This window comes from Zonotrichia leucophrys, chromosome 1A (assembly GCF_028769735.1).
Source record: "Zonotrichia leucophrys gambelii isolate GWCS_2022_RI chromosome 1A, RI_Zleu_2.0, whole genome shotgun sequence".
In the NCBI taxonomy this organism is placed as follows: domain Eukaryota; kingdom Metazoa; phylum Chordata; class Aves; order Passeriformes; family Passerellidae; genus Zonotrichia; species Zonotrichia leucophrys.
In genome coordinates, this window is record NC_088170.1 from 40444871 (window position 1) to 40462418 (window position 17548).

Below are 17548 nucleotides of genomic sequence, written 5' to 3' on the forward strand. Positions count from 1 at the left end.
GGCCGCCGCCCGGAGCGGCCCCTCCGTGCCACGGGCTGAGGGAGGCGCGGGGCGGCCGCGGTGCCGGGGTAGGGCCGTGTGCAAGCCGACCGCTCCCTGGTCTCGCTGGCCCTTAGCCCCGGGCGCAGGAACCGAGGGGCTCCCGCCGAGAGCCGCCGCCGCTTTCTGCAAGCACGCCGAGCTCGGGCAGGACACCCGCGAGCCTGAGCGATGCCTAAAGCCCGGAGAGCCTGGGCGATGGGCTTTTAGTGTTCCATAGCCCGATGCGAGTAGGAAGGACTCCCGATACTCCCGGTAGGAGTTAGGAAGAAATTCTTTACTGTGAGGGCGGTGAGGCACTGGGACAGGTTGCCGAGTTGTGGATGTCCATCCTTGGAAGTCTTCCAGGCCAGGTTGGATGGGGCTTTGAACAAATTTTTTGTGGAAGGTGTCTCTGTGGCAGGGGTGTTAGAAATGATCTAAGGTCCCTTCCAACCCAAACCATCCTGTGACTCTACCCAGGTGGTTGGCACGTTCTGGGATGTGCTCCTGGCCTAAGCAACTGCCCTGCCCAAGCTAAGGCTGCAATCAACCAACACCCATACCTGGAAAATGGGGATGTGTTAATAACCAGCACAAATCCTGCTCTAACGCTGCCACGCCTGACTTCCTGCATCACACACCTGAGTCCCGTGTCACCTGAACGCCAGGAAGCTGAACTGAGGTGAGGCAGCAGGGAAGACAAATGCCCTGGTGTTACCCACACTGCTCCATGCTACATCTCCCTTCTGGGTGTCCCAAGCAGTCAGGAACCTGAGTGATAATTTGGGTGACTGGTGTTGCTGGAAACAGTACAGCTTGCCTGCCAAGTGAGTGAGTTTAGGAGGGTTAGGATTGGATATGTTTTGCTGAGAAACCGTAAATACAAGTAGTAACAACAGCTGTAGAAAACAGCACATGCCAGAAATAAATGACAATACTCCAGAAGTTTAAAAAAAAATTATATTGTAAGTACAGTACAAAAGTCTGTGTATAATTGTAATGTAATCTGGACCAAACAGCAAAGAAATAACAAAAATATAAAAACTGCTAAGTCTTGACAAAGTTTTCCTATAGTACCAAATACCACAAGATACAGATTATACAAAGTGTACAAATTTTAATAAAAATACAATACACCAGGGTGTGTGTTTTTCACTCTTCAAGAGTTTTCAGTTGTACAGAGGACAAAGCTAAGGTTGATCCCCTTCTGTTTCTTCAAAAGCAGACCTACCCCTTCACCACACTGCTCTCAACTGTGAAGGGCTGGAAAGAACCAGTTATTCTGTGCTGCTTGCAACAGCAGATGCTTTAATATGGGCCAGGATCTGAAGCAGGATTGGACTGCCTCCTTCCTGGCCCTTCCTATTTCCAGGCTCACTGGGATTTGTCCTAAGCTGTTAAAACATATGTTCTGGCCTGGTGGACTGAGAACCTTCTGTGCCTCCTCTGCTGAGAAAACCCCTGACTGCACTGAGGAAAGTTCTGTAAGAGACAGACTACCTTGTACAGGCACATCTGGGGAATACGTGGCAAAGAGGCATGGGGAGAAAAATCCTCCACACCCCAGGATTTCATTTACTTCTGATTTGGGACTCAGCCACAGTGAAGGACAGCTCACTTTCAACTGTCCTAAAAAACAAGCTAGACTTACTTGGAAGTAAAAAATGCCTCGTCTCTAATTTTAAAACTTTCCTGTTATAGAGTTGATAAGGCCTGAGTCAAATGATATTTCAGTTGTTCTGCCCACCTTCACAAGATAGCCTGTTTCTACAAACTCTTAGAATCTTCCTGGTGTTTCTTTACACAATGCCCATGCTTACTACTATGTATAGAGTTGATTCCTGCAGGAAGTGAGCTGAGACAAACTTGATTCACATTTTTCACACACTGTTGGCTGAGGGAGGGATGTTTGCTTTTAAATTATGTATATATATATAAATATATACACACACACAGAGAAATATACAGGATAAATTAAAATCTGTTACAGATATTGGTAAAAGTTAAATACATGTGATATGAACACCACATACACATACATACACACAGACAAAAGCCTAAACAGGAATCAAGTGTTCTCCTGCTGCTCCTCTTCCAGAGGAGCAGAAAACCAAACTCCAAGTATGTGGCTGGAAGGAAGGGGAACCAGTCCAATCAACCCACATGTGCCTTACTTGGCCATAACTGCCTCAAACTGGCCACTGGTCGCTGCCTTGCAGCAGCACCACAGCTCCTGCAATAGTGCTGGTGAGAGAGATGGTGGATGAGCCATTTCACAAACAGATGCAAGATGGGCAGAAGCAATCCAAGTTTTTCCCATCTGCTTCTCTACTCCTTTCCATCAAAGCAGGCTGACCATGCCGTGGAAAAATCAGCAGGAGGTTCATTCTCTCAAGCCAATGCAACGGGTTGATACATTGTGCTAATAATGATTTGAGTCCACAAGGAAAAAATAAACTTGTTGTCATCTACTTCACTTCAAATACCAGCTAGCAGACCAGCCAGCCAACACTGGCAAGTTTCAGTTAGTACTGACTGAGGCATGGGGGTTGCAGAAAGTGACCAAGAGGCAAAAAGCTATCCAGCTTTTCCCTCGCGTGTGTTTTAAACAGAAACAGTTACAAATAGGGCTGGTGAAGAATTCAGTTCTATTCCCTGGTCCAAAATGTATCATCTCTACCTGCTCATAGAATATCAGAACACTTTAGTTTAGGCATGGACAGCAGATCATCTGGTCCATCTCCCTTCTTAAAGCACGTCCAACTAGAGCAGGCTGCTCATTCAGTTTTTGAATATCACCAAGGAAGGAGAGTCAGGAACATCTCCGGGCCGCCTGTTTCAAAGACTCCTCTCACGGTGACAGCTTTCTTGTCTTTCTTTCTCTTGAACTTTATATTGAAAAGTTCATTCTCTGTTTGCTTCCCCCACTGAATCTGAATTTAAGGCAAATATCTCAAAAGCTTTCTGAATTCTTCATACAAAATACTTTCAGACTGGAGGACATTTCACCCACCAACACAAAAGGGTTTTTTCAGCTTAAGTTCACAACGTTTCATAAAACAGAAGTCAAATAGTTACAATCCTATGTATATACTATACACATATAAAACTTTAAAAGCCTCCCCATGGAGCCCCTCAGGAACGTTGGCGTAGTGCACATACACAAGTCAGTTACACAGAGGCTGAGTACGTCCCAGGATCTTTTCCCATCAAAGTCCAGGCATGATGTAGGCAATGTTGTCTAGTGTGTTTGACTGGGAAAAGAAATTCGGTGGTTTTAGTGTCAGGTAATAACTCAACATCTCTGAAAAATGGCACAGGTGAGGGTACTAAGCACAATTACTTGGGGTACAAGTTATCATAGGATGAGACAACCAAAGCTGCCCATTGATCACGTCTAACAGGGTGTCAGATGGCAAAAAGAAGAGTCCTTCAGTTTTTCTTGGAAACCACAACAGAATTCTGAGAGTAGGAATCCTTCTCATGCCCATCAGAAAAAAAGACCCAGCTGTATGTTTTTCAGATGCAGTGTTTCAGTAAGCTCAAGCCTGTGGCTGGACAGCTGAAGGAGGCCTTAGGAGCAGCACCTTTAAGCTGGAGAAGCTTGAAGAGAAGCTGGATCTGCACCAGTTGTGATTCTAGAATTTAGCAATGCCATCTACTGTCTCAAATACAAATTGCAACACAACTGCTGGGGTTTATCCGTGTCTCAGAACACCACTGTTGTTATGTACCTGACTGTGAAAATCAGATTTATTATCAGCTCCTGAACAGGGCTTTCCAGAAGTGAAGCATAGCTGCCATAATTCACCTAAAGCTCCATTGCTCCTTGTAACAATAAGTTGATCGAGTTTCTAAGAAACGCACCACTGCTCATGTGGCGTCACTGCTCTGAATAAACTTGGCAAGCAGGAAGGAAAAAAAGCATCAGGTTTTCCATGGCTTATGATGGGAACACCCCACTGACTCAGCTTTTGTGCATAGAGGCAGTTTGTGGGTGTTCACACACTAAATTTTCAACTTTGTTCCTGTTGTTGACAGTCCATTCTTGTAATGAATAAACGTTTGGGCTGCCCTATTATGACATGTCAATTCATATCACATTTTCGTTGCCCCTTCTGCCAGATTTGTTTTTAATCTCTTCAGTTTTGCAGACTGTTGTTTTTTATTTTTGCTCCTCTCCTTTGCTGCTTTATTCACGTCTCCTGTAGGAAGTATGACTCTTGGTGGCTGCTGCCATCTTAATCTATGTCCACACCAGGCTACACAGATGCCACGAGCTGTTGCTAAATCAGGGCTCAATATTAAGAGTAGCTTAAAGCAGAAAAGAAACTGTAGTTATGCAGCTCCCTAAGAGAGAGACTATTTTTCCTTTCTCAGAGAAGGTTTCAGGCACTTGTAAAAGGTCCTACACCATCACATTAGGAATCCTGAGATCACAAATTGGTTTTTATGCTACTGAAGGAAAACCAGCTTGTGTGATAAAGAGCAGCTTGAAGGTGATTTTATTTTTATGGAATATTAGAACTTTCAAAAATACTGGTTTACTTTTATTTGTTTTAGATTGATTGACTCCGTCATGACTAAAACAGGACCTACCCACACTGCAATCCATGCTACAAATATTAGGTCAGTTGCCCATGGGAGAAAAAAAGGTTGCACAGTGTTGTACATCAGTAATATCTGTAAGAATTTCAATAGATATTCCTCTATAAAAGCCCATGACCAAGACAGATTTTCTTACTGCATTGGAATTATAGTTATATTACACTGATTAATCAAAAAAGCTCTATTTGTAATCTACTGAAATTAACAGTGCTAGAAAGAAAATAACCACAAAGAACTCACCAAAACATGTTTTGGGCAGCCATTCAACTCAGGCAGTTGTGTGGTCAGACATGCCAACGGGCCCAAAGCACAGATGATTGAGTCTAGGAGTACTGACAAACTTCCAGAAACAGCCACCATTCCCTGGTAATGAGGAAGAAAAAGATTGGATAGCGATGAGGAGTGGAAATTGCACTTCTTTCTCAACTGTATCCACTCTCATGTAGATACTGTATCTTCAGCTCCTCCAGCCCACTTTCGATATTTACACAGTAACAAAACTGTGCCTCATTCTTTAGAGAGACCGCCGGCTCGGCAACAAACTGGTGCAAGATAAAGGTAGGAATCAACAGAAAACACCACAAAGTTGTCAGTTGCATAAAACAGTGATTCCACAAATTTTTGTAATATTTTTTCTGTTCCATTTTGTACCATCTATTTTGTTAACTACATGAGTCCTAATAACAATAGTTGTTTTATTTTTGAAGGTAAAGAAATGCTAAGCCTGTAACAAATGCTTTAGTCATTGATATATTTTCAGGAAAGGGAATTTGTCTGTGCGCTTTTCTGGGCTCTGGCTGTTCCTCCCATGATCTCAAATCAGTCGTGCCAAAACCAAAATGCAAGAACATTCATTTCACCGTTGATAAAATAAGCAAGCATAGTGGGGAGAGATTATCATGCTACTCATAAAACTCAGTGATATTATTTGAGACAAAAATATTTTCTTCTTAGAGGCTGGGCTGAGCTCTCTGTGAATGTGCATTCACAGAGTCACTGTTATTTAACAGCAGGAAAACATTAAAATGTGACATTATGTTACCAGGTAAGTTGAAATAATTGTAGCTCCTATCCAAAGCACTGGCAATCGGATACTGCCAGAAAACTAGAGGACATGCAAGAAACTTAGTGGGAAAGGGTGACAGTTCTGTAAAAAGTAGAACAGTAACAGAATCTGACCACAGACTGACTAAATAGTAAGGAAGTACCAAATCCAAAGTGAACATACAGCAAGAAAAGACTGAAGAGTTTGCTGAACTACAAACTGGTTTCAAAGACTAGAGCTGCAAAGCACCCGTCTTTCATTGATGCCTACTGTTTACTGAGGCCTTTTATTTCACTAAAAATTAAGAGTGATGCATCAAAGAAACAGGGCATGCCACCTCTAGTTTCTCTTCCTAACAGAAAGCCACTGGTTAAACTCTTAAGAAAATAAAACAATCATCCCCTTGAATGTATTGTGTAGATTACAGGACATCACTGTGACATTGCTGGTTACAGGCTCACCTCTGTTTCCTGCAGTCTGTGTCCAATGAGGCTCAGAGATTCACCCAGTAACTGTAAATGTGCAGCTACATCAATGGGATCTGTCTCAGGGGCTTTGGCTGGTGAGGAAGGCACCACCACGGTGCTGGTGGGGGATTTTTTGTGAGGAGAAACCACCCCTGTTGGAGAAGCTGGAAAACATACTAATTAAAATTCCACATTCCTTGCTTTCACTCTTTTACTCACAAGCCTATTTAGTTACTGAAGTTCAAATCTCATAGGCATGAGGTGCTTGAATATTTCTGTTACCCCAGTCCCATAGTCTCTGGACTCTTGAAAATTTTTTTTACATGTACAGAACCTATCTACCTCAGCTGAATGCAGCTGGGGAGATTTGGTATCAGAGATGCTAAACCAAGAACAACCCATCTTCTATCTAGCACCAAACTAATCCCACTAGAACCTCATTTCTGCCTCTTCTTCTTTTACATTTCGATCCTTAAACTGCCAAAAACAATACCATTCTATGAATCAGACAAGGAAATCTTTATGAAAAATGCTGGCATCACTCTCACTTTTACAGAAAAGTTGATTTTACTAGTGATTTAAATGTCATGCTTTAAACGTGATTTAAATATGTGAGAAAGCAGGTAAGGAGGTGAAGCAAGTAAGGGCCTTTGTTTTTTATTCTACAGGCAACACTACCTTCCCCAAGGTAAAGAATTTGTCTTAAAAAATTTGTCTCATCCAAGAAAAGAGATGAGACAAATAAAGTGCAACAATTACCTTTCATTTTTGGAGCAGCATCTGAAGATGATGCCTTTCTCTTCACAGTGGTGGCCTCTGCTTTATTCTGCTTGTGTTGGAGATACTGAGCTTTCTGTTTCCAGATCTATAGTTACCATGGTAAGAAAAGAAAGATTCATAACATTAGGTAATTCTGTTACCTGATGCCAGGACCTGGAGGCAGAATGATGTTACATAGCTAGGAGGTGAAGCAATCCCATGAGAACAAAATGAATGCTTTTATGTTTGCAAGGGCAAGACTTCCATACTTTCCACCTTTACATGCTTTAAGGATATAGGTAACATATTTCAAGGCATTGTGGCAATGCTGCCACCACATTCTTCATCTAAGCACCTAGTTCACAGAAGTAATTTTACAAAAACATCTCACACAAACACTCACCAACTTATCTTTCTCAGGTAGCTGCTTCCACACTTCTGCCAGTTTTTTACTTAGCTCTCCAAAATCTGGCAGAAAGAAAGAGAGAAAGAAGAGAAATGTTTAAAACAAATTTGATAATAAAATCTGGAGAGAACATAGGAAATTTACCGGCCCCTCCACACACATTCTACAACTGCAACTCTCCACACCATCCTGAAAATGTGCATTCCTGTTACTCTTTAAAATAAAAAATAAAAAATAAGAAAGCTGATAGCAGGAAGATGAAGTCACAGTGTATTTAGGGGAAAGTGACAACAATGAAGGTAATTCTTTAAGTAAAGAAAAAGTTAGCAAGTTCTTTACCTAGATTCACAACTTAGTTAAAATAAAATCATAATACAACCACGAAATCCACTCCTAGCCCCTTTGCCATCTCTTATTCTAAGTAACATTGGCAGATTCTTTGCATTATGCAAAATTAAGAAGTTGGTCTGAAATGGAGACAATATGTTCTCCTAATTAATCTGACTGGTGTAAAATCAAGAGAAGAGAAGGCTGGATTATTCCCTTACCTATTCCAGGATGCTCAGACACAATATTTGTACGATATTCCTTACAGAACACTTGATAAGCAGACATGTTTTTCTTCTTTGGCTAGTCAGAAGAAGAAAGGAAACAAAGATTTTTAATTATGATGAGACCTTCTCCAATTTATTAAGAATTTGGCATTTATTAAAGACTTAAAGAAAGATATGGTACTTAGGTCAGGAAACTTAAAAAGCAGTCCTTTACATCTCCTGGCTGAATTTAGTCTTTATGAAAGCACAGGAATCACCCAGAAACAGTCTTAGTACAAGGCTTATCTTGCAAAACTCAACACACTACTATTCTAAATTCAGGATCAACATACAACTTTGTTAATGTATTTCAGCTTTAAAACCTATAATAAAACCCAGTATCTGTTATTCTATTCATAGTACCTATTATAGATCTGTCAAAAGGATTAAGTCCTCACGATAATGTTTTGTTCCATTCCTTGCATCCTTACAAAGTACTTCCATTTGGCAGGAAAAGAGACTGTGCAGTACATTGACAGCAAAGGTATTGCAATTGCTGAGCTATGATCAGGAAAAAATTCCAAAACAGAAGAGGATAATGGCTGAAGAGATTTGGGCTCTGTCTGTCCATTTCCTCATACAAAGCATTATTTCTCTAGCTGAACATGCATAAGCTCTTTTTCCCCCTTTTTTTACACAGCTACAGTTATCTCATTTGTAAACTTGTTCACATACTAGCTACCACTTCTGCAACTCATATCTTTATGCAGTAACCATGGAAAACTGAATGTATAGGACAGGACAAAACTGGGAACATGGTAGTCTATTAGAATTAGAATTTCATTTGAATACAGGAGTAAATGGGTAAATATCTTCAATTTTCAAGTAACAGCTAGATTCCTTTTTACAGGAACTTTGATCACTAGTCCAAAAGTGTGCCTGGGAATAGCTAGAGCCAGTGACATTAGAAAAAGATGCAGATGTGCTTGGTACATGACCCACACCAAGCAAAATTAAGTATAACTTTCCCAGAGAACCTCTACTGGCTAAAGATTGTACCACAAAGCCAGAAGAGCCAGAAGAACATATATTCCTTCTGCCACAAACAGAAATCACAGTGGCTGACACGTTTTTCCAAATATGCATAATTGGTATCAGTTTTCCTTTGTTTCACTTTAACATGCCTTTGTAATGGAGTGCCTAATTCAACATTACCCACCATCCAATTTCTATTTTCTGAAAAGAAATTCAAATTTTCCTTACTTTGTCTCTTTCTCTTTCCTTTTCTCTCTCCTTTTCTTTTTCTCTTTCTTTTTCCTTTTCTCGTTCCTTTTCTTTTTCTCTTTCCTTTTCTTTTTCTCTTTCTTTCTCCTTCTCTCTTTCCTTTTCTTTCTCTCTTTCCTTCTCCTTCTCTCTTTCCTTTTCTTTTTCTCTTTCCTTCTCCTTCTCTCTTTCCTTTTCTCTTTCCTTTTCCCATTTCTCAGACTTGTCCTTCTCCCTGTCTTCCTTTTTCCTCCTCTTCTCGCCTTGACCATCTGAGTGAAAAACAGCAGGAGGAGGTGGAGGGACGCCATAGGGGGTACTGGCAGGTGGTGGTGACACTCTTACTTCTGCTACTGCCACAGGAGAGTGCCCAGAACTCTTTTTAGACTTGGAGTGCTTCTTCTCTCTGTGTTTCTCCTTGTCCTTCTTTTTCTTACTTTTTTTGGACTTCTTCTTCTTCTTGATTTCCCGGTAGGAGTCATCTATCACCAGCTCTCCAGCCTCCAGCTCTCCACCAGAGGAAGAACCAGATTCTGGTGGTGCCTCCATGCCTGAAACCTCGTACTCGCTTCCATGGCTCTCTGAATGAAGGGAGGTGTCAGCACCAAAACTCTCAGAAGGTGGATGTGAGTCTGGAGGTGGTTTGTGCTTTTTCCGGGATGACTTCAGGAAGCTCTGCAGATCGTGCCCCAGCAGGAATGAGCCTTGCTCATCTCGAGCTGATTTCTTTGAAGATTTCTTTGCAGCTGCTGGTGCTGAAGAGTAGGATAAAGAATCATCATCTGCTGCACTACTTTTTTCTTTTGGTGAAAGGATGAGCTTCATCTTCAAGCCGTCAGGTTCACGAAGAGTAAGTGTCTCCGTGTTCACATAAAGAGGTTTCATTTTTTTAGATTTGTGGGAGCTGCTGTCATCCACTGAGTGCTCCCCACTGCTCCCACTCAGCTTCTTCTTGGGATGCTCCTTTCTGCTTTCAGAATGGCCAGAGGAAGAATGAGATGATTTTTCAGAGGTCCTCTTTGAAGACTTTGAGCTTGTGGCCAAAGGTGAGTTGATAGTCTTAAGTAAATCCATGGTTGTATCAGTTGAGGATGGACTAGAAGCTGCTTTTTTCTTCTTTTTTGATGGTAGATCCAAAGGCGAGACACCTGAAAAAGATCAAAAGAAATGTACATTGAGATGATTCTCTTAAAGATGGCAAAGAAGGGAAGTGAGAATCCTGTGGGCCTCCTAATTACAGGTGACAGATTTACATCCTGGCTTAAAAAGAACCACAGCCATCTCAGCACAGCCTTACTGATACAATTCAGAGGCTGTGACACCTGAGCTGGTCAAATAATTTAAGGAAGGGAGAGACTGCAGGGAAGTTCTTGAAGTTTTGTGAAACTCCATTTGTGAACTTATGAAATAAAATATTTTGATGAAAATACATCTAATTGAAATTACACCTCAAGTGCAAGGTTTTTGTGACATTTTTAGCCAAGGTAAAACCAATGAGTTGAAAATATGAGCTTTTTTATTCTGGAGACAGATTTGAATGAAAGATGAAATTTCAGCTTGGCTTTCTCCTTCTCCTGGACCAATAATAAATCCTAAATGTGTTAAGCTTCTACGAGCTGAATTGTCATTTTCCAGCCAACTTATTAATTGTGAGAGTACCTGAACTGAGACGCATTTCTTTCCAACCTCAGACATTCTATTTTTTTAAATCCAGAGGAACTTACATTATCCCCTTAAGTATAATTAGTTTTCAATGCAATCAGTAAACAAGAAAAACAAATGTCAAATGTGAAAGCATGAGTTAGCAAACTACAACTTGTCAATGAAAAGGGGATGGAAGATCTCTACCCCCCACCATGGCAACTTGTTAAGCCAGACTCTGAAAATATAATTCCCTAATCTTCTGCTGTCTGGTGCTGATCAGTGTCAGGTTTCTGATTAGCTGTTCCAAAGCAAGTTGATGTATTCTCCATCTTTAAAATGCTAACCACAAAGCTTGATGACACTGGTTTAAGACATTCCTTTCCTTAAAGTCATGATCTGTTAGCCCCTTCTCCTGCTTGATTACTTCCTTACCTCTGTAGCAGAACTCATCGGAGGAATGCTTTCTCTTCTTTTTGTGAGCTTCTGTCCCTGGAAAAAACTCACTGTCCTGGAATAAGAAGAAATAAATTGCTGTCAAAAAGGAGGGAAATAATATGAGAGTCACATGGACTATTAACAGATAAAAATTTATAGGAAGTATCAAGGGTTATTTGTACTGCTACAACATCAAGGATCTGTAGGTATGAACCAGGATCATCTTTCTAGGTGCTAAAAGAAAACCTACTCTGTCCCCCAGAGCACACAGTGTAGGTTTAAAGTAAGATGAAACACATGTTACAGATAGGTGGGAGAATACAAAAATATCATTAGTCAGGATTGGTTTCAGCACAATGGTCACCTAATTGACACAGAGCCTTCTGTAGGCACGGCAGCACAATAGGGCTCCAAGGAAACTGAAAGACAGATCTCTGCAGGGAGACCCCCAAGAGAGAGGAGCAAGATAAAAGAAAAAGCACATTTGCAAAGTGTTGAGATACGGGCAATGCAAGCCATCACTTGAAGAACAGCTGATAAATTGATAAAGGACTGACATCTACCCTTTAATAAAGCTAAGAAATAACTTCAGATATATAGACTGTCAAGCCTTGAAAACAAAGGAGAGCAGTTTATGCTTACCATGCTGAAAAAGAAGTAACAGGAGGTACAAAGAGGTGACAACTAGAATGATGGGACAAAAATATGTCCTTAATATGCCACGTCACCTAATTATTATCTGTGGTTTGATCAATTTATGAAATAGAAATTGAAACTCCTCTAAAGAATTCCAACCGCAGGGTAGAAGATTTTAATTTTAAACAAAATTTGCTTTTGAGATGGAAAAAAAACCCCAAATCACTAGATAGCCACCTCTGAGCTAACAGCAGAAATTGTAGCTCAAAGAGGAAAGAAGTTTCTGAAGAACCTTAAGTTGCCACTATGTGATTTCAAGAGTTAAGGCCCCAAAGAGGTAAATAGGGCAAGTTCATTCTTCTCAAGAACTATCGTTTCAGGCTGTCTGCAGAATCAGGAAGACAACAGTGCATCAGTTAATATTCTGTCCATCCTTTGCTGACTATTTCCACAACCACATTTTAAAAAATGTGTGTAAGTTATTAAGAGCATTTTCTTACTTGCAAGGTATGTCCCATCAACACAGGGACAACACTGCTACTATCTCATTTTCTGTGGCCAAAAAAATTGGAATCGAGAATTGATTCTCTCCTTTTCTCCAGGAAAGTTACTGAACAATACAAGACATGACTAGCTGCTCTTGTTGTCTTCTACATGCATTTCTAAATAAAAAACATATTTAAAAAAGGAAAAGAAACCCATCCCATCACTACCTTTATGCATATCCATACACCCTGAACCTTTTCTCTGAGGGCTTCTACCTGAGTTGCTGTCTCGTCCTCCTCTTGCAGAAGATCCTTGTACGAGCGCTTTTTCTCTCGCTGTATCCTGCCAGGTGCCAGCCCGTCGTCAGCACTTCGGTGACTCTCTAGGGACTCTGATTTATGGGAAATGGGAGAAAAGGAAGAAATGAAATACCACATTAAGGAAAGACAGACAAGGGGACCAGTCATAAAATAAGCTAACAGAGGATACTGGCACAGAGTGATGCACGAAACCCAACAAGCACAGAGGCTTGAAAGGTAACAAACAGTCTGTACTGTCTGACCAGAGGGATGGGGCTTGGTGCTCTAACACAATCATTTCAGATTCAATCTCTAATGCCTGTATGCTCCTTCTAAAGACAAGTGGATCTAGAAATGTTACCATGACTAAATGTATCATTATCCCCTGTCCCATTGACTTGTCAGGGAGAAGAAAGGCTGCAGTGGCAGAGTTCCCAATCAGGGTGTCTGCAGTAGGAAACACCACTCATTTCTCTCAAGTTTTAATCCCAGTACTTTACACCTGAAAGTCAAGGGCTTGGGATCCTCCGGTAACTTGGCCAGGTTAAATTTAAGGGCTCCACAGCACCCTAACCTCTTTCCCACTCTGACTGCATGGCCTGGCAAGGGCTGTAAAGGGCACCCTTTAAAAAAATTATTTGTTGATTCTTTTTGCAAACCCCTCTGAGATTATGAAGCAGTCATACCTTCTTTCTTCTTGGCGCCATCATAAGCCATGGTGGTCCTGCAGGAGCCTGTGAATGAGCTGCCACGTCTGGGCTCCTTCCCCCGTTCCCATCTATAGGAAAAGGTCTGAGAAACAGAGAATGAAAATAACCCTCCCACAAAGAAGAAGCACTTTGTAAATGGGGAAACTTTCTCTGAACCAAATAAGGATTCTTTGGGAGACAGTGGGAAAGGAAATGAGTGGTCACTCTTCAGGCTTGATCCATTTGGGTGTTCTAATCAAAATGGATATTGTGTTACTCTAAATAGAGAAAATCCCACCCTTTCTTATAAAATATGTGAATCACTGAACTAATTTATTTACAAAAATAAAAAGAGGGTGAGAAGACAACTGAGTTTGGTTTTCATGACACACAAAACTACACCCTGTGTCAAAGCCATTTTTTGTCAGGAGCCACTGTAGCAAAGAATGGGATGTTTAAAGAGATTTCAAACCCTTGAGTCTCAGATGAAGTGAAGGATAAGAAGTGACAAGGCACAAGGAATTAAATTACAAAAGAATTATTATTGGGGTTTTTTTTTTTGGTTGGTGTTTTTTTGTTTTGTTTTGTTTTTTTCTAGAGGATCACACATTTTGTATTAGAGGTGTGTATCCTCCTGATGTGCTTCCCAATGCTACCACTGCAGCCATTCTGAATGCCAGCCTGGGAGAGGGGATGAGCACTCCTTTTAGCTAGGCCTGCAGCAACCCAGCCTCTACCTCCCAGGTTTCAGGCCTCCTCTAAGTGAGCCACTGTGCCAGCTAGGGGCATGCAGCAGGACAGTGCTACTGTGGAACGGCCACACTCTGGTTCTCTCAGAGCAAACAGCTTTTGTTCCTCAGCCAGTGACCAGCTCAGCAAGATCAACGTTCTGCTCCTACGGGATTAATCCAATGGCTGCCAGCTGCCTTTGCATGTCCATGCACATGTGTCAACACCCAGGCACAAACACCAGGCAGCCTGCTCACCCCAGCTGCCATGGTAATCTCGTCACACTGAAGCTATATGGGAATACTCTGGGAGCAGGGAACTGGTGCTCGTACATTCCCCATGCAACTCGATTTTATAAACAACTGGATGAGGCTGACAATGTACAACTCATTCATCCTACAGTGGTTACTTAACTGATGCAACAAAATCTCAACTAAATCAGGCTTGTGGGTACACATGAGATGCTTCTGTTTAAATTCATAGGAATACATGCTATTTCTTCAGGTTTTGGGAAAACACCCACTGCTGAATGTCAAGACAGTGTTCTCACCATTATATATTGCTGGTAGCAAACACAAGGATTCCACCTAAAAACAAGAGCACTGCCTATGTACATGCAGAGAACACTGCACTCAGCAATAAAAAAGAGCATCTTGCCACTTGTAGGCTAGTGATGTTAAACCAGACGTTTTCAACATTTTGTGCTGTTTGTTTGCCAGACAGACTTCACTGAGAGGACACACAACACCAGAGTATTATGCTCAAGAGAGAAAGGGTCTAATACAGACACTGCTCTGCAAAACAAAGCTGAAGACATTCATTCATGAATGGATGACATGGAGAGCCTAAGATTTCTTTGTGCCTATATGCATACCTTTTAGTCTCTTTTTAGATCTTATCTGCTTGGCAAGAACAAAGCTCGGTAGATACTGCCCAAAGGTGCTCACAGCCCAGATCCGGCAAATACAAAACAGACCCTTAACCACTCTCATCTTGTAAACCTCAGTTAGGTTCCCCTGCTTCAAATTCCCGGCTTTCAGCACCGATGGCACAGGCTCAGCGGGGAAGCTCTCCCTGCACGTCTCCCGCTCCTCAGCGCACATGCCCGCGGGTTCAAGGCCCAGCCTGGCTCTTCGGCAGCCCCGGGGCTCCTCGGTCCCGGTGCCGGCCGGCTGTGGAGGCGGCCCCCTCACCCCCGTGCCGCCGGCGCTCCGGGCCGGGGCCGTCAGGGCAGGCGGCACCGCCGGCAGCTCCGCGCGCAGCCGAGGCGCCAACCCCGGCACCGGCCCCTCCGCGGGCACGGACCGGCGCCCGGCCCGTCCTGCGCATGCGCCCCGACACCCCCCGGAGCCCGGGCCCCGCCACCGCCGCCTCCGTTCAAAGCGGGCTCGTCCGCCCCGCTCCCGCCCGCGCGTCCCCTCACCCGAGCGGGCTCCAGCCTCACGCCAGCCCGCGGCTCCGCCCCTGCAGCAGGCCCGGGCGTGCCCCGACTGCGGGGCCGCCCAGCGGCGACAACGCCCGCCGGCGCCAAGCCGCGGCCGCAGGGTGGGGACGAACCGCGGCCGCCTCACTCGGCCCCGCCGCTTCCCGCCGCGCCGCCGCCCGCGGCCGCCATCTTGGACAGGGAGACAAGGGACCCGCGCCAGCGCCGGCCAGCCGAGCGCCGAGCGTCTCCAACGCGGCACCCGCGGGGCGGGGCGCCGGCTTGCCGAGCTCATCGATGAGCGGCGCGGCCCCGCGGCGCTGAGCGACACCCGGGGGACACACCGGGGATATCTGTGCCCGGCTCCGACCCCACCACCACCTGTGCAGGAGTGCCCACGTTCGCCGTAGCTTGGCACAGCCTCCTCTTGGTGTGTGCGGGCGCTTCGCAGTCCCGGCACAGCTTCCCCTCGCGTGTCCCTCCCCATGGGAGGCAGAGGTGGCCGGGCTCGCAGCCCGGGCTGGCTGTTGGCCGTTTTTCGCTGCCGCGGTGGGTCAGTGGGAAAGGGTGAAATCCTGTTATTAAACATTAAAAAGCCTGCACTTTCGTGAGGTTAGTCACACACACACATGAATGAACACATCTCCCTTCAGACTGATTCCCCGAGGAGCTGCGTGGGTGCAGTGCACAGCTGGGGCAGCGATAAGCGCGACGGCACAGCTCACTCGGGACTGCTGCCCGCGAAGGCATCGCCCACCCCTCGCACCCGTTCTTATCCATTGCCCAAAGGTGGCAGCCAAGAGAAAGGCAAATTGCTCACAGCATTTTCTAAAGGGCTCATTCATTATTGCAAAGGCGTCAAGACAGAGGTTAAAAAAAGCTCAGGAAACAGCCAGGTCAGGAAAGAATCCTTTTCCCCACTCGGTTAGCCCTTCTTCACTCTGACCTGATGGGAGGTTTAACAAACCTCATTTCACCGTCACCCTAAATCTCATCATCTCCACTGATGCAAGAGGTGCCGTCTGGCAGAGGCTGCTCACGGCCACATGCTGTCTGTCTGTCTGCAGAATGCTGCTCCCAGCGCTGGGTCAGCCCTGAGCCATCGCACACAGGCCATCCCCACAGACCCACCTTCTGCTCCTGCTCATGCTTCTGTGTCCTAACCAGTACAGAACGATGACAGTATTTATTTGCAGTCCAGTAGGGCCTGGAGGAATTTGAAGAGAAGAGAGGCCTATGCATGTTATGCTGTGTGAAAATGTAGTTTGATCCAAAGTCAGGGGTACAGCCTGCACACACAGCTCAGTGTCTGCAAGTGCAGCAGCTGTAACACAACAGGGCCAGCCCCCAGGCTGAGCACAAAGCCTGTGCTGATGTTCTCAGGCATGTACACGTGTGCTATTGGCAAAACCAAAATCACTCCTTGCCCTCCAGACCATAACTGAAGAAGGAATCACCACGGTGTGTTGCGGTGTGTTTTAAACTTTCAGGTCCCTTCCCCAGGTGTGCCAATACCCTCTTCCCCTCCCCCCCTCGTCCCTTGCTGAGTGAGTCATGTCAATCAGGCTTAACATTCCAACAAGGCGTTGTGTGGTTGGTCAAGTTCAAAGGATGCCCCTCAGGCCTGGGGGTCATTGGCCTGTCTAGCTGTCATTCTCCCCTGAGACCCTGCCCCTCCCACCTGGTTGGTGGCTCACCTGTCCCCTCCCCTCCCCCTGCCCCGGGAGCTTAAAAGGTGAATCAGGCCATGCGGCCGCTATTGTGTTGGAGCTGTTCCTAAGATTCAGACCTCTGTAACCATGGAATAAACCTCTGGATATAACCCTCCAGCAGAATCCTCTCCTTTTTTCTCTTCACCATCACCTGAAGCTTTCCTCCTGAGGTAAACGGAGTTCCTAACAAGCCTGGACTTGTTTAGTGCCCAGCTGCAACCACCAGCAAGCTAAAGGTGTCTCTGGGGTGATACACCACAGCTGCCGCCTTTGGCCTGGCAGCAAGGGTCAGACTGGCCCACAATCTAACTGGTAATATTGGGATTCATATTCCAATAACGGTGGACAAGTGCCTCCGCACATTTATGACCAGGATCTTGCCAGAGCTGAACC

The 17548-nt window shown here is 44.3% G+C and overlaps 2 protein-coding genes and 1 long non-coding RNA gene across 6 annotated transcripts; 2 read left to right on the plus strand and 1 right to left on the minus strand.

Moving 5' to 3' along the window:
• Positions 1-15: 15 nt before the first annotated feature.
• LOC135442573 (uncharacterized) lies at positions 16-1160 on the plus strand. Its single transcript, XR_010438685.1, has 2 exons — positions 16-294; positions 502-1160. It is a non-coding gene; the product is annotated as an uncharacterized LOC135442573 (long non-coding RNA).
• On the minus strand, positions 1034-15639 carry HMGXB4 (HMG-box containing 4). Of its 4 annotated transcripts, none has more exons than XM_064702493.1 (11): positions 15444-15577; positions 13289-13394; positions 12579-12694; positions 11179-11254; positions 9103-10250; positions 7855-7936; positions 7304-7368; positions 6901-7006; positions 6136-6305; positions 4870-4992; positions 1034-3275 (listed from the first exon to the last, which is right to left on the minus strand). In XM_064702493.1, exons 2-11 carry the CDS (start codon positions 13317-13319, stop codon positions 3231-3233), a joined length of 1962 nt encoding a protein of 653 aa, XP_064558563.1. In that variant the 5' UTR covers positions 13320-13394; positions 15444-15577; the 3' UTR covers positions 1034-3230. The 4 variants fall into 4 exon arrangements, with proteins under 4 accessions (XP_064558563.1, XP_064558564.1, XP_064558566.1 ...); XM_064702494.1 differs by lacking the exon at positions 15444-15577 and adding an exon at positions 14895-15283; XM_064702495.1 differs by lacking the exon at positions 1034-3275 and adding an exon at positions 3289-4307.
• Positions 15122-15853, plus strand: LOC135458479 (basic salivary proline-rich protein 2-like). The gene has a single exon (XM_064733650.1). The coding sequence runs from the start codon at positions 15122-15124 to the stop codon at positions 15851-15853; it is 732 nt and encodes a 243-aa protein (XP_064589720.1).
• Positions 15854-17548: the final 1695 nt, after the last annotated feature.